The following is a 13,669-nucleotide window of genomic DNA, read 5'->3' as shown; positions in this document are numbered from 1 at the left end:
ACCCAGGATCGAATCCCACATCAGGCTCCCGGTGCATGGAGCCTGCTTCTCCCTCTGCCTGTGTCTGCCTCTCTCTCTCTCTCTCTCTGTGACTATCATCATAAATAAATTTAAAAAATTAAAAAAAATAAAATAAAAAAGATTTTATTTATTTATTCATGAGAGGCACACAGAGAGAGAGAGGCAGAGGGAGAAGCAGGTGCCATGCAGGGAGCCCGATGTGGGACTCGATCCTGGGACTCCAGGATCACGACCTGGGTCAGAGGCAGACACTCAACTGCTGAGCCACCCAGGCGTCCCTGTTAGTCATTTTTTTAAGGTTTATTTATTGGGGTACCTCAGTGGCTTAGTCAGTTGAGTGTCTGCCTTCAGCTCAGGTCATGATCCTGAGGTCCTGGGATCAAGCCAGCGGGGAGCCTGCTTTTCCCTCTTCCTCTGCCACTCGCTTGTGCTTTCTCTTTTGCTCTCGTGCTCTGTCTCAAATGAATAAAATCTTTAAAAAAATGTTTTATAAAGATTTATGTATTTATTTTAGAGAGAGAGCAAGAGAGAGAGAGTGAGGGGGGGAGGGGCAGAGGGAGTGAATCTTAAACCGGCTTCTCCGCTGAGCACAGAGCTGGAATCTGGATGCCAGTTCCGATCCCAGGAGAATCATGACCTGATCCCAGACCAAGAGTTGGACGCTTAGTCAACTGAGCCATCCAGGCATCCCTGTTGGTCATTCTTCTGACGGTCACTCTCAGTGATGGTCACCTTTTCTTTCTGTTCTCTGCTGTGACCAGGGCAATGGCAGGAAGAAGCCGCCCCCAGCCTGCAGGAATCAGGTGGAGGCTGAAGTCATTGTCCACTCTGACTTTAGTGCATCCAAAGGGAACCCGGACCTCCACCTCCACGACCTGGAACCTGAGGATCCCCTGCCTTCGGAAGCTCCTGACCTCACTTCGGGAGTCGTGGATCTCGGGCAAGGGGTAGACTGGCTGGACAGGGACCTGGGCGGATGTGAGCAGGCAACCACTGGGCCAGACAGACTTACCTGCCTGCCAGAGGCAGCCAACGTGTCTTATCCATACCCGGACCTCCAGCCCAGTGAGGCTCTGGAGGAGGCCCCTGGGAACAGCTGCCAGCCAAAGGCCCCCTGCTCTCTAGGAACCAGCCCGGGCCTGCCCAGAGCCCCAGTCCCCTCCTCTGCCTAGCTCCCCTAGGCGGTGCAGTTTGGGGCAGCCCAGTATGGATCATGGGACATGGCACTTGTGGCCAACCAAGTATGTACACATGTGTACCTGCAGTTTCTGAACACTACCAAGCCATCTGGAGCCTCCTGGGGTGCTGTGGCCGTGGGGAGAGGAAGAAGTGGAGTATTCACTCCCCCCACACTCTGTGACACATGTTATATGTGAGGGACCTGTGAGGCACAGCTATACATGATGTACACATGTATGTGTGCTAGCTGGCGAGCTGGGAAACTCTGGCTAGGTAGTGGTCACGATGGCCTGATTGATCCTCCAGGTCAGGACGGTGCCCCAGAGTGGTCAGTCCCCAGCCCTGCGGGCCCCCCGCCTCCATCACCCAGCCGTTTATTACACACTCTGAGAGTGTCTGCGATGCCCTGTCTGACAAAGACAGCCCCGGCCCATGGCCCATGTTCCGGTCCGGCTGGGTGAGTGCAGTAGGCTCTGAATGCCTAGAGTCTTAGTTGCATCACTACCCATCGCCCGGGGCCCTGTTGCCCAAACTGAGAGGGTGACTCGGGCTCCCCTCAGAGCAACTCTGCATCATGTCATTTTGTCATTTGGGAAGTGCCTGGTTTTGGAAATCCGCTTGCTCTGGCTCTCCTCTCCTCCCTTCCCCTTCACTACCCTTGTGCTCTGTCTCTGGGGTCAGGGTCAGCCGAGCCCCCAGTTCTCCTGCTTTTCCTCCCTGGTACTCTTTCCTTTCCTCTCGGCTCTTTCTCTGTCTCCTATCTCTGTTGTCTCCCACACCTCTGCCAGACCATGTGTCGTGTGGTTCACCTGCCTGGGTTCAATCTCTGCATCCTTCCCTAACAACATGACTACCTCATGTCTGCTTTGAGGCCATAGCGTGACTTCTGTGTCCGCCATTCACTTTACCAGACATCCTCCTTCCCCTCTTGGCTCTGTGCTGCCATATGCCCCCTCCCCCAGGCACACTACCTGCCCCCAGTGTGGATTCGGAGATCTTCCAGCTCCCCTGGCATTTTTCTCCCTGAGCTTGAGATCGGAGGGCTCTCCTTGGAGTTGATGGATCCAAGTCACACAAGGGGACTTCTGAGACAGGGAAAGAGGAATGTGACCCCCTCCCTTCAAGGCAGGGAAGCAGGGCTGCTGGACTGGAGAGGGTTTGGGACCTGCCTCCCCCTGGCTGAAGCCAAATGGAGAGAGAAAGAGTGGGGATTAGGGTCACCAGAGCCCAGCAGCTTCCCACTCTGTGTATCTGGAACAGGAGCTGATGGATGGGGGTAAGAGGAGTTTCACCCTCTGGGAGCTGGGACCGAAGCCTTTGCACAGGACAAGGGTAATTGGCTCATTTCATTTCATTGTTTCTTTTTTTTTTTTTCCTTTAAATTCAATCCTAAAGTCATCTTCTGTTGACCTGTCACACAGGGACAAGCTGGACTTCTATTTCCTGTGTAGAGAAGACAAGGTCATTTATTTGATTTTGCACCCCAGGCTCTCCTAGGAGCATAGAATGTGGGAGCTTTTTCTCCCTAAATGTGTCTTTTTAACCAATTGGCACATCAATGGTTAACTCCGGCTTCTGGGCCAAATTAGAAATAACCAGTCTATCCTTTTTCTTTTCTTTTCTTTTCTTTTTTTTTTTTTAATGGTGACATGTCTCTCAGCAGAGTTGCAGCTCCATCAGACCCTTTCAGCATCTGTGTTTATTACACTCGGGTGTCACTCCCGTCTGACATCCGCACCTACATTTCCTTCCCCTCCCCTGCTTCAGCCAGCCCGTGATAGCGCTACAGATTATTAATGCTGGTTTGTATCTCGTTTAAGATGGAATTGTCACTTGTACTCTTTCTGTGGCATCCAGCGTCGCCGTGGCTGACGCCACTCTATGTGTTTTGCCATTGCTCTGAAGGTCAAAAGCCTCATTTTATTTTTGCTGGTTTGATTTCTTTCTTTTTTTTTCCGAAAGAAAGAAAACTGCCCTGAATCCAATGGCTGTTTTAACAGTAAGCTCTTAGCATTACACCACATAGTCATTTTTCATGTTCTTGTTTAACAGGCACTGAGGCTCTGGTTTAAATTAAATAGCTGCAAATGAGACAATTTATAACCCATTAGGTTGGGTGGAAAATTGTTTCTCAAAAGCAAATAAGTAATAAATCTGGTATCTGCCTATAACTCACAGTTGATAAGAAAGTGGCCATTACTCACTAGTATTATATATGATTTGGGCTCTGGGTAATTTGGAAGTGTTAGGTTTGTGTCTTTGTAGCAGTATTTTTATTAGAAAAGAGTCTGTTGGCCTTTTACAGGGTATTAATCCCTTTGTCACCTACCATCGATGCCTTACGTTTTTTGAGTCTTATTTAGAAACCTTCCTTTTCTTGATGCATGACAAGTGTAATCAGTACCTGCTCATTTATTTGTCTGTATTTAGTTTATGCTATATTATTTAATTATTTTTCCAGCATTTTTTCTTCCTCCTCACAAATATGATATTTCTTTAGTGTTAAGCCAAGGCATTGATCATGTATCTGTCCCTATAATGAATTAATAAACTATTTTCCAGAAACGTGGAATGACTAGAATTTCCTCAGCCTCTCTGCCTTAGAAAACGTATTTCCTGCCAGGATGGGAAACGCTGGGTTTTGGAGGGTAGAGAGCAGGTGGGCATGGGAAAGAACTGGACCATCTTCTTCCCTCGACAGGCACTTAGGAAAAAGACAGACTTAGGAAAGATGCTTTCTTTGACAGCACTCTTTTAGGCTGTCTGGGGATCTCTTTCCATCTGGGCACACCTTTTTTTTTTTACCTTTCTTGGGTGCAAGGGAGGAGTGAATGAGCAACTCCATAGATTTGGGCTTAAACGATTGTTCTTTCTCCTTTTTTAAAAAGAGTTTATCTATATTTGACAGAGAGAGCACAAGCAGGGGGAGCGAGAGGGAGCGAGAGAATTAGGCTCCCTGCCGAGCAGGGAGCAGGACTCTGGGATCATGACCTGAGCCAAAGGCAGACACTTAACCAACTGAGCCACCCAGGCTCAACTACTCTGCATAAATCTGGTCTTCAGAGTTCCTCATGGCTGCATATTCACACATATGGGCACTGTGCCTACAAGCTTAGGGACCCATGCATGCACGCCCACCTTCCCAAACACCCTGTATCCATTAACTCAAACATGGGCACACAGCCATACACAGAAGTCCACACCCACACCCCACATGCATCTCAGGATGAAGGTTGGCAGATGCTCCGCTAAAATCTTTACAGAGCCTGGTTGGTGCGTGCTTTTCTACGGAAGGAACCAAGAGCCAGAGGCTGCCCCTGCCCGGGACCACCCCTAAAGCGGCTGATGGGCCAGACTCGTGTTAATTGACAGATCATAGGGAGAGATACTGCACATTTTGCATGCAGCAGAATAGCCATTATTTGCATATCACTCTCAGACCAAGGGTTGCGTTAAAGAAGAATTAAACACTTGTCAAAATGAATTTAAAATGACAGCAACTCAGGACACCAATTTGACCTCTCTGAGTCTAGGACAAGCCACGAAGGGATTGTTGAGAATTCAAGCCCTGCAGGAGGGAGTTCCAGGACTTTGGGCCCAGGCAGGGCCCCCCCTTCCCTCCCTTTCCTATGGCCAGTGGAGGCCCCGTAATGCCTGCCCTTCCTCACAATGAAATCAGTTTGGGGTTTCGGTGTGCATCCTGACCCTGAATTTCTCCACTGCCTCCCATAGCTTACTCATATGCCTCAAATCTTGCCTCTCACACTCCTCTTCTAGTTGCTACTGTAGAGTAAGGAGTCCCTGGGCTATGCAAACCCCCTCAATAGTAAACTTCTCTGATCTGGAGACCTGCACTTTTTTACTCATCTGCACCAAAGTTAGTTAGGTTTATGTATGGTTAACACCCCTGGTTCCAAGATTCTACAGTTGGTATCATAAGAGGGATGCAGTTATTCCTCTGTCATCCCAGTCCAATGCCAGAGGAAGAAAATAGCTGAATGAGGAAAAGCTGCTCACCATGCTGGAGTCAACAGAAGATCATTTAGTAAGGGGTGGCCAAGGCTCAAGATCTCTGAGAGCTAGCCTGGGTACGGATCCCCTAAGAAGTAATACACGCCTATCTCCCCTAAAATTCATGTTCGCCTTGCCTCGTGTGTTCTCTGACATGGAACGTTGACAGCCTTCTTTGTGACAGAAATGTCACCGAGAATTTTGACTTTCAGCTGGCTTTCCCAGATACCAGGTCATTTGTTAGGACCCGTGTCCTTTTAAATATCCCTAGCGGTGAGCAGGAGAGACAGGATTATGTGGATCTTTCAGATGAGCTCGGAGTGATTGCCTGGGTTAGCTGGGCAGGACCGGGGTGGGAACCCAGATTCCTTCAGGGTTCTCATTGTCCTGCGGGGTTTGCTAGCTCAAGGCCCCCCGAACCCGGGGTGGGGTGGGGGGGGGGGGAAGCTGCCCTTCTACCTCCGGTCCATCCAAGCGCCAGAACTCTGCAGTCCGGAGAGGCCAGCCTTGCAGCTAAACGTCCTAGCCTTTGGGTGGCAGGATCAGAGACCGGGGAAACCCGAACCTTTGACAAGTTTGTGGAGCTTTTGGGGAATGATCTCGAAGATGCACACTTGGACGCGGCGGAGGAGGGTGCAGCGGGGAGAGGCGGGCAGGGCAAGTCCCACGGGGGTCCCCTTCCGCAGGCCCCTGCGTCCCCGGCCGGCCGCGGGGGGGGGGGTGCCGGGGTGCCGGGGGTGCCGGGATGCCGGGGTGCCGGGGGTGCCGGGGTGCCGGGGGTGCCGGGCAGCAGCCCGGGACGGCGCCGGCCGCTCCAGCCGCAGTTCAAAGCGCAGGGGGCGCGTCCGCCGCGCAGCCGGGAATGTCCGGCCGCTTAAAGCGCTCGCCGGCTCTTTTGTTCCCCAGACCGGGCCTCCGGGGAGAGGGGCTGGGGGAGGGGACCGGGCGGGGCGGGAGGGGGCGCGGGCGCGGGCGGAGGGCGGGGCGGCGCGGGCGGGGCGAGGGCGAGGGCGAGAGCGAGAGCGAGAGCGAGAGCGAGTGCGAGTGCGGAGCGCGCTCCCCGGCGAGGCTGACAGATCGCCCGCGAGGGTGCAAGATGGCGCGAGCGGCGCTCCCCCCGCGCCCCCGGCGCTCCTAGGCCGGCATGTGGCCCCAGCCCGCCGCCGCCCGGGCTCGGCCCCGGCCCGAGCCCCGGCCCCGGCCCCGCCGCCGCCCCCGCGGGACGCTGTGAGCCTCCCGAGGCCCCGGAGCCGCGCTCGCCGAGCCCAGCCGGGCGGACCGAGAGCCCCATGGCCGCTCCCCGCGCCGCGCCGCGCCGGCCCCGGCTCCTGCTGCCGCTGCTGCTGCTGCTGCCGCCGCTGCTGCCCGCGCCGAGCGACGGTGAGCGGGCGCCCCGGGCCGGGCCGGGCCGGGCCGGGCCGGGCGAGGGCGAGGAGGGACCGGGTCCCGCGGGCGGAGCGGGCGGGGCGGGGCGGGGCGGCGGGGGCGGCGGAGGGCGCGGCGAGGGCGCGGGGCGCGAGCCGGGACCCGCCCCCGGAGTGCGCGGCGGACCCCGAGGGACCGCGCGACCCGGGGCGCGGGGGCAGCGGCGGGGAGGGCGGGACCCGGCTCGCGGAGGGGCGCAGGCCGGAGCGTCCCCTCCCTTCCCGGAGGCTCGGCGGCCCCGCGTCCGTCTGCGCGCTCCGCTGTCCGCGCTCCGCTCTCGGCTCGGCTCCGGGGCGGCGGCACCTCGCGCCCGCATCCGGGAGAAACTTTATCCCCCGACGGCGCTGCGGGGCCGGGGCCGGGGCCGGGGCTGGGGGCCGAGGCTGCCGAGACGCAGGGGGCGGGCGGGAGGGGCTCAAAAGGTTGTGACCCTCGAACGTCTTAAAATACCCTGGGTCTCCCTGGGACCGCGGGCCTCGCCCGCCCCCGCCCCCGCCCCCTTCCTCCCCACCCACTTTCCGTCTCCCCCAACCAGGGAGGGCGCCGGCCTGCTGGGCGGGGCCGGCTCCGGGATCGCTAGCGCCCGGCCAAGGGGACGAGGGGTCTGTGGCGGCCCTTTCAGACCAGGTGGGTTCATGCCTCCCGGAGCGCGGTTGTGACTGGTCTGGCAAGTTGCTCGTTGCCGGAGCTGGGCCCTTGGCGCCGCGCCTGGGATCGGAGCGCGCGTCCTTTCGGCCGGGCCTCCGCCGACTCCGGGGTCACCTTCTTCCCTTGCTCCTCGCTCCCCTGCTGTTCTTGCGGCTCAGTTTTCTTCTACGGGAGCGGTGGGGTCGCTGGGAAGCAAAGATCCTAGAAACCTGCCCCTTCCTGAGTTTGGGGAAATCTGAGTTGACGGTTGGTACCCCTCAGTTCTCCTTATGACAAAGGCGAAAACAACCAGAACAAACCAAAATCCAGAGCCTCTTAGCGGAGAGGCAGAGGGGCTGGGCCGTAGCCTAACCCCTACCTGCTACTGGGCCCGCCCGTCCCGCTCCCTGCCAGGCTTCAGACCAGGCCTCAGCTGGCTCTGCCAGCATAAAGAAGCAATGGTTTATTACTTTTTCACTTTATCTTTGCTTAGAACTTCTACCTTTTTATAGTGACTTTGAGTCTGTTCATCTTGTTCAACAACTCTACCGCATAAGCCGCATTATGTTTCTGACTTAAACAGATGCGGACGGGAAGCTAAGACAGGTTGCACACTTTACTTAAGGTCACGCCCCTGAAAGTCTGCAAGGCTCCAGCATTTAGCCAGAGTGGTCACAGCATTTAGCCAGAGTGGTCACAGCATTTAGCCAGAGTGGTCACATCTTGCACAGAGTGGTTTGTTCTGGTCACAGAGGTGGCAACAGCCATGTTGGGATCAGTTTTACTTTTTTTTTTTTTTTTTAAGATTTTATTGATTCATGAGAGACACACAGAAAGAGGCAGAGACACAGGCAGAGGGAGAAGCAGGCTCCCCAAGGGGAGTTGGATGCGATGTGGGAGTTGATCCAGGACCCTGGGATCATGGTCCCACAGGGAGATGCTCAACCACTGAGCTACCCAGGTGTCCCCAATCTTACTTTTTTGGATCTCAGATTTATTTTTTTTAAGATTTTATTTATTTATTCATGAGAGACACACACACACACAGAGAGGCAGAAACACAGGCAGAGGGAGAAGCAGGCTCCATGCAGGGAGCCCAACATGGGACTTGATGTGATCCAAGTCTCCAGGATCATGCCCTAGGCTGAAGGCAGCGCTTAACTGCTGAGCCACGTTGTAACTATTAATTGTGACACCCTGGACAACTTGCTTAATATTTCTGGGCTCGCTTTCCCTTATCTGTTAAAAAAAAAAAAAAAAGGAAATGGTACAAATAATATCTCCTTCTGAGATGGTCTGCTGATTGAGAAAAATACTGCATAAGACAACACTGAGTTCTATAATACATTGAATTCTATATATAATAGAGATTCCTATTAACATTACAGAAAGATGGGGTGGGTGCACAGATCCAGGGGATTTGAGACACCTGTGCACGGAGTTCTTGCTGCCTGTTCATTCCACAGTAACCTCTCCTTTTCCTCTCATCTCCCCTGCTCAATACAGGTCTTGGCCACTCTGCCGAACTGGCATTTGCTATGGAGCCAAGTGATGATGTTGCAGTCCCTGGGCAGCCTATAATACTGGGCTGCAGGGTGGAGGGGACCCCTCCAGTGAGAATCACCTGGAGGAAAAATGGGATGGAGCTGCTGGAGAGTACCCACTCCACCTTGCTGGCCAATGGGTCCCTGATGATCCATCACTTCCAGCTGGATGGGGGAGGCAGCCCCTCAGATGAGGGTGACTATGAGTGTGTGGCTCAGAACCGCTTTGGACTGGTGGTCAGCCGGAAGGCTCGCATCCAGGCTGCAAGTAAGTGGACACCCCTTACCTTTTTTTCCCCCCAGACCGGGGGTCCAGGGTCAGCCCAGGGGTTAGGGACAGGGAAAGCAGTTCCATCTTCTGTAGCTGCAGCCTTCTGGAGGACTAATTTCTCAGCCTGGGTCAGTTGAGAGGTACATAGTAGTCATTTGTGGTGGTGGAAATGTATCATATACTCATTTAATTGATTGGAATGTCATTCAACAAGAATCTAGCCAAACACTCTTGGGGGGAGAGGGAGAGGGTGAACTTTATCTAACTCTTAAGTCCGTGTGTCTGAGTTTCCATATGCCTGTATACATCCCAGTCCATTGAGTAGGATTCTTGTGTCTCAAGAAAAAACTATCATACTTTATGACAGTGATTTAAGAGAATTTTGAAGGCTAATTAGGCTATATGCAGTTTTAAATTATGGGCTGACTTTCAAATCTTTTGGGTAGGATAATGATATTCTGAAGCTTGCCAACAATTTGTTTTACAAAAAATGTGGTAGGTTAACTTCAAGGTTATCACAATAATGACATTACTCCCACCCACCTTCATGCTAATGTGACTTTATAAAAAATTTTTTTCGCCTTTATTGAGGTGTAATTGACAATAAAGTTGTAAGATATTTAAAGCGTACATTGTGGTGACTTGATATCTGATGTGTCTTGCACGGGAGAGAAAGGACCAGGTGAGGTGTGTCAGTTCTCGAATTGTGCTTTGCTTACACTGATGGACCACCAGTTGTGATGAAATGATGATTATGTTCTACAGCCCTGTCCTGCAAAAATTCTGTTGTTCTTTAATTTGTGCATGTTTGTGGGTGTGTAAACCAGAATTATCTATGGATCTTGAAGGTGGCAGGCGGGGGTGGGGGGTAGGGGTGCGGTGTGGGGTATGTGTCATGGTTAAGAACTGCTGCTCTTGAGAGAGGGTAAAAGTTTTAGCAAGTGCTAAAGTGTTCTCTACCTCACAGCTTCCTACTTCTTCTGGAGGGGGTATTCCTTAAAGAAGCCACACCTGTTTGTTTTTTTTTTTAAAGATGATATTTATTTGACAGAGAAAGACCACAGGCAGGGGGAGCAGCAGAGGGAGAAGGAAAAGCAGGCTCTCCACTGAGTAGGGAGCCCAAGGCAGAGCCACCCAGGTGCCCCAAGAGGCCGCACCTTAAAGGTGTTGGTGATAATTCTAGCGAACACTTACCAAGCACTTGCTGTGTGCTGGGTCCCCTGCCTAAGTGTTTTACATGAGTGATCTTGTTCAGTCATCACAATGACCCAAGCAGATAGGCAGTCTTTGCCCCCCTTTGCCAGATGAGAAAACTAAGACCTAGAACTGCATTCTAGGCAGCCTGAACCCTACCCCTCCTGCTTAACTCCTACGGCATTCTCCCGCTTCCCCCACTGATGGGGGACAGTTTTCTTCCTGGCTCTGAGGGCATTTGCACAGTTGCTTGGAATGGCTGGTGAGTGATGAATCGCTCTGAGGCAGGAGCCCTCTCACTGAGTTTAAGATCCCCCTTTGTTCTAAAGAAGGCTGACTCAGGCCCCCATATGGAGCTCTATGGGAGGCAGCCCTGGACCTTGAGACCGAATCACTTCTGGCTCAGCGACCCCTCAACCCCAGCCTCGGCGGTGTGGGGAAGGCTGGGGCAGCCTCTGAGCAGATGGCCGGGTGTGAGGTAGAGGAGTGTGGCCGTGGACACAGGGTGGGGCCCCCAGGAAGATTTGCCAATGAGAGAAATGAGATTTCTAGGGGAGGGCACCCCCACTCTCTCCCCACCTTACACCAATACTGACCCCTGCGTTGCCAGCCTAGAATTCTGGGAGATAAATCCCAGGTGTTTATATATAGCTAATTGTAAATGTGCTTTTCTATAAATGGTAATACCTTCAAGATGTTTGGTTTCCTTAAACTCTATGGTGTAAGAAACTGAGCTGTGGGCTGTGGCTGGGGGAAGGGCCAGTGGGTGAGGTCAGCCTGGTTAATCCTTTGGGGTCCTGGGGACAGCTCGAGGGTTGCCTCTAAGCACTGGCAGTCTGATATGGCCTCTCTGTTCACTGCAAGACTTGTGACCCCATGGGAGAATGCTTGGATACCAAGCAACCTGGTGGCTAGATCTCCTTTTCTCACTTCACAAGCTGATGTCCCTAGAAACCTCCAAAGCTGATTAGCTGCCTGAGTTTTCTCCTTTGGTAATAACTCCTGGCCCATGTGCCTGCAGGCACTGCAGATGTTGTGTGACATGGGAGGGTGCCTTGCTGAAAGGTGTGAGGAGCCCTCTGGAGCCCCCTGCTTCTCCTGCCTGCTCCCTAGGGGCTCACTGGGAGGGGCAGGCTAAGCACCGCTCACAGACACAGGGTCCAGGTGGATCCACCAGTGGGGCAGACAGGGGTCCAGGTCTGTGGGGGCAGCTCTGCGGGGCATGTGAGCTCTGGGCCAGAGGCGACAACTAGGAATGCCCCCTCTTCCCTCCCAGTGATCTCAGATGCTGTCATTGAAAGATGGCCTGACCAGGTTGGGCTGTACTGCAGGCAGATTCCTTGGAGGCTTCAGTTCCAAATATCTCCTTTTTAGTATGGAGTGACTCAGGATCCTAAGAGTATTCATGCTTCTAGCACGTCTGCTTTCTCTGCCTTGCCGTTCCATGCGCTTATAGTTTGGAAGCTGCAAATTGAGACACTCGTTAATAATGAGACGGACCCTAGACAAGTTAACCTCTCTGTGGCGCCGTTTTCTCACCTGTGAAATGTGCATATACTCCTGCGGTCGTGGGATGGATGTAAGAACTCACCCCATGAGCTACCTGCTTCATAGGAGGCACATGGGAGCCAATACTTTATTCTTCATTTAAAGGTGATTTTACTACCGTTGCCAGCAAGAACAAACTGCCTGACTCTATTCCCAGCCCCCAGCTTTCTCCCTCACCCCAGCTTTCTCCCTCACTGGGATTCAGTTAGGAAGCACTCCAGGGAAATCTACCAGGGAGTGGAATTATTGGAGCCAGAGTGCAACGTGGTTTATTTTAACTCCTTCCTCGGAGGGCCTGGGGATTCTCATAAGCTGCAGAGTAGGGGCTGAAGCTGGGTTGGCCTGTGAGACCCTCTGCCATCCCCCTGGAGGGCTCCGGGTCCGGGGAGGGCGTGGGGGAGGGGGTATATGCATTTCGTGACCCAGTGGGAACATGTGCATTGACTCACCTCTTAAGGTCTGTGCCCCTGGATGACCCCAAGGAAGGATAGGCTATAGGGCGTCTGGCTGGCTCAGTAGGTGGGGTATGCGACTCTTGATCTCCCGGTTGTAAGTTCAAGCCACATGTTGGGTATAGAGATTACTCAAAATAAAATCCTTTTTTTTTTTTTTTTTTTTAAGAGAGAGGGAGGGATGGGGGAGGGGCAAAGGGAGAGAGAAAATCTTAAGCAGGCTCCACCCTGGGCTGGGTCTCATGACCCTGAGATCATGACCTGAGCTGAAATCAAGAGTGGGACATTTAACCAACTAAGCCACCCAGGCACCCCAAAAAGAAAATCTTAAAAAAAAAAAAAAAAAAAAGATGGGCTAGATACAAGGAGGGGAGGTGATTGGGGGACCCACCCTCGCTCCCCTCAGACAGATGCCCTCAGTCCCTGCGCTTCACTTCCTGGTCTCAGGCCCCTTGGAGAATTGGAGCAAAGATCTATGGGATCTTTGAGCAGGACTTCTCAAATTCTGCTGTGCCCATGAAATACCTGGGGAACCTGATAAAATTCATATGGTGATTCAATAGATCTAGGCTAAGGCCTGGGGTTCTGCATGTCTGACAAGAGCCCAAGTGACTCAGTGGTTGAGCATCTCTGTCTTTGGCTCAGGTTGTGATCCCGGAGTTCTAGGATCAAGTCCCGTGTCGGGTTCCCTGTGAGGAGCCTGCTTCTCCCTCTACCTGTGTCTCTGCCTCTCTCTCTCTGTCTCTCATGAATAAATAAATAAAATATTTTTTAAGGGATCCCTGGGTGGCGCAGCGGTTTGGCGCCTGCCTTTGGCCCAGGGCGCGATCCTGGAGACCCGGGATCGAATCCCACATCGGGCTCCCGGTGCATGGAGCCTGCTTCTCCCTCTGCCTGTGTCTCTGCCTCTCTCTCTCTCTGTGACTATCATGAATAAATAAATAAAATCTTTAAAAAAAAAAATTTTTTTAAAAGATTTTATTTATTATAGAGAGAAAGAATGAGCAATGGGGAGGAGCAGTGGGAGAGAGAGAAGCAGGCTACTTGCTGAGTGGGGAGCCCAATGTGGGGCTTGATCCCAGGACCTGAGCTGAAGGCAGACACTTAACGGACTGAGCCACCCAGGCATTCCGAGTTAATAATCCTCTTGAGCCTTTATGCCCTCATCTGAAAAAAATGATCATAATTTCATCAGCCTATCAGGACTGCTGTAGGATTAAATGAGGTGATTGATATGAAACACCTGGCACAGGGCTTGGTTGTGAGGGTGGACTGCAGAAGCAAATATACCCCCACTGGATGGACTTGGGCAAGTCACTTAACCTCTCGAGTCTTTATTTTATAAATATATATAATATATATTCCTTATCTTTTTAAATTCCAATGCAAGTCATTTA

At 52.7% G+C, this 13,669-nt stretch overlaps 2 protein-coding genes across 6 annotated transcripts in view; both read left to right on the top strand.

Annotated features, from left to right (window-relative positions):
• The window catches only part of IGDCC4 (immunoglobulin superfamily DCC subclass member 4), a 40,421-nt gene extending 36,649 nt beyond the window's left edge, over window positions 1-3,772 (top strand). For all 5 annotated transcript variants that reach the window (XM_072809178.1, XM_072809177.1, XM_072809176.1 and 2 more), the window contains one exon: window positions 783-3,772. In XM_072809178.1, the coding sequence (XP_072665279.1) occupies window positions 783-1,193 (411 nt within the window). In that variant the 3' untranslated portion in view covers window positions 1,194-3,772. The remainder of the gene's footprint in view (window positions 1-782) is intronic.
• Window positions 3,773-6,312: 2,540 nt separating this feature from the next.
• The window catches only part of IGDCC3 (immunoglobulin superfamily DCC subclass member 3), a 41,343-nt gene continuing 33,986 nt past the window's right edge, over window positions 6,313-13,669 (top strand). Inside the window, exons 1-2 of the mRNA XM_072809175.1 lie at window positions 6,313-6,591; window positions 8,770-9,075. Coding sequence (XP_072665276.1) covers window positions 6,501-6,591; window positions 8,770-9,075 — 397 coding nt within the window. The 5' untranslated portion in view covers window positions 6,313-6,500. The remainder of the gene's footprint in view (window positions 6,592-8,769; window positions 9,076-13,669) is intronic.

Source organism: Canis lupus, chromosome 32 (genome assembly GCF_048164855.1).
Source record: "Canis lupus baileyi chromosome 32, mCanLup2.hap1, whole genome shotgun sequence".
Lineage (NCBI taxonomy): Eukaryota > Metazoa > Chordata > Mammalia > Carnivora > Canidae > Canis > Canis lupus.
The sequence above is the reverse complement of the archived record's forward strand: the minus strand, read 5'-3'. Positions and strand labels throughout refer to the sequence as shown.